We start from the raw sequence: 2,280 nt of genomic DNA on the forward strand, positions 1-2,280 counted from the left end.
CACAAGAGAAGCACAGAAGGATCAGTTTCAAAGCTACATTACAGTATTTCTTGCATCTGCGTTTTCTAAATACATAATAAATGGAAAAATAACTAGTAAATTTAAAAACAACAGTGAAGAACAAGTTAAAAATAAATCTCAGTCTCTCTTAAAAGTGTTACAGCCTCTTCTTCAGCTTCCTGAACAAGAACGGTTTGTAAAAACCTTCTACTTTCCTTTATGAAAGAGTAAGCAAACTACAGGTGATACATATGCATTATAAGACAATTGAACATAATATGAAACTCATAAGAAAACACAATTATATAATCTATAACATTAAGCAAAATGATACACAAGAATAAAACTTTGTTCTTTGGGGAGGAACTCCATCTTTGAGTTGAGCTGAATCTCACAGTTGAATCTGCTGGTTTTGAAGATGAAGATGAACTTTATTCACTGTGAAACTTTAGATAATGTTTATTTGTCATGTCGCTTGTAATGACTGGTTAGGACAGATTTATCCAGATTATATTTTATTGTTTAATGCATTATTGTGTCTCATTTGATGAGGACGCAGCATTAGACCTGAAAGTGCTGATCTGAAGATGATCTACTTACTGTGATTGCTTTTTGTATGTCTGTGTAGAGAAGATGAACGACTGAAACACTTTCCACATGCAGTGCAGTGATACGGTTTTTCTCCAGTGTGGATCCTCTCGTGTCTTTTCAGATTTCCTGACCGACTGAATCTCTTGTCACAGTGTGAACACTTGTACGGTTTCTCTCCAGTGTGGATCCTCTCGTGTCTTTTCAGGATTCCTGATTCACTGAATCTCTTGTCACATTGTGAACACATATAAGGTTTCTCTCCAGTGTGAATCCTCTCATGCAGTTTTAAACAGTTTGCTGAAGTAAAAGTCTTTTCACACTCAAAGCACATGTACTCTCTCACACCAGTGTGTGTTTTCTGATGTACTTTCAAACTTTGTAGACATGAAAAACTCTTTCCACACAAATAACATGAATGCGGCTTCTCCTTTGTATGAACTCTCAGGTGTTTCATCAGGTATGATGCCCTCAAAAATGTTTTGCCACATTGATCACATGTGTACAGCTTCTCTCTAGTGTGAATGTTCATGTGATTCTTAAGGCTTGCTGAATGTGTGAAAAACTTTCCACATTGATCACAAGTGAACGGTTTCTCTCCAGTATGAACTCTCATGTGAACATCAAGACTATATTTGCTTGTCAAACTCTTTCCACACTGAGTGCAGGTGAGAGATTTCTTGGCTCTTCTTTCTTTTAATTTTTTCTGTTTGGTTTGAGAGCGACTCAAAGATTTTTCTCTGGTTTTGACATGATTTTTCTCCTCAACTTCTCTCAATTCTTCACTCTCCTCATTTCCTTCAATCAACTCTGAAATAAAAGTAAAAACTGTTCATTTTCAGGAACTCATAAAAAAAAACCCTGAGAAATATTAAAGAACATAAAAGTGAACCCTGTTATAACAATTGCTATACAAAATGTTGATCGTTATGATGCATTTTCACAAATTATACATCCCTGAATCTTTCCATGAATGAGGTACATTGAACTTCCAATTATTCTTTTTTTTAAATTATAGGCACAAATCCCATGTTTATAGGGATAACTATTAAATATGTTTGATCAACTACACAATTATCTAACATACCTTTTTGGGGGTGAAAGTACCCAGTTTGTAGAAAGTGTCCCTTATTATTTGATGCTTCAGCAAGATTATTCAACAGCTCTAAAGATTTATCCTATTACAACAAAAATCATCATTAATGAAGAATCAAGAGTAAACACCAACTTGTTTGTTCTTCAGAATCTTCAGTGTGTTTCATTCTGCAGGGTTTGTGGGAGGAGCTTCACAGATTATGTGATTATTTGTGGGAGGAGCTTCACTGATGACAGGATAGTTGTAGGATGAGCTTCACTGTTGGCAGGATAATTGAGGGAGGAGCTTCACTGATGACAGGATTGTTGTGGGAGGAGCTTCACTGAACATGAATTCTGTGTGGAAGAAGCAGATTTGCCAAAATCAACAAAAAATCAGTTTTTGAATTTTTAAAACTAATTTAAACATGTAAGCATTTATGTACGTGAAGTAGAAGAGACAAGAGCCTTACAAATACATAGTGTTGTCTCTTTGTAAATCATTATATTACTATATTAAAAGAAACAGCGTAGACACAAAGAGCACATCAGTTTAACCCCTTTGCTGTCACCTCCCATTTTCGGTATGGAGACATAAATGACATACCCAAAATATAA

At 35.2% G+C, this 2,280-nt stretch overlaps 1 protein-coding gene across 1 annotated transcript; it reads right to left on the reverse strand.

Annotated features, from left to right (window-relative positions):
- Positions 1-396: 396 nt before the first annotated feature.
- On the reverse strand, positions 397-1,850 carry LOC107717949 (zinc finger protein 239-like). The gene is made up of 2 exons (XM_016524854.1): positions 1,817-1,850; positions 397-1,398 (listed from the first exon to the last, which is right to left on the reverse strand). Exons 1-2 carry the CDS (start codon positions 1,848-1,850, stop codon positions 593-595), a joined length of 840 nt encoding a protein of 279 aa, XP_016380340.1. The 3' UTR covers positions 397-592.
- Positions 1,851-2,280: the final 430 nt, after the last annotated feature.

Source organism: Sinocyclocheilus rhinocerous, unplaced genomic scaffold, assembly GCF_001515625.1.
Source record: "Sinocyclocheilus rhinocerous isolate Xijiao unplaced genomic scaffold, SAMN03320098_v1.1 scaffold12094, whole genome shotgun sequence".
Lineage (NCBI taxonomy): Eukaryota > Metazoa > Chordata > Actinopteri > Cypriniformes > Cyprinidae > Sinocyclocheilus > Sinocyclocheilus rhinocerous.

Coding starts and splice junctions, on each gene's coding strand:
- LOC107717949 (XM_016524854.1), bottom strand. CDS start 1,850: ATGAAACACACTGAAGATTCTGAAGAACAAACAA. Junction 1,399..1,816: donor AGATTCTGAAGAACAAACAA/GTTGGTGTTTAC, acceptor CTTTTATTTCAG/AGTTGATTGAAGGAAATGAG.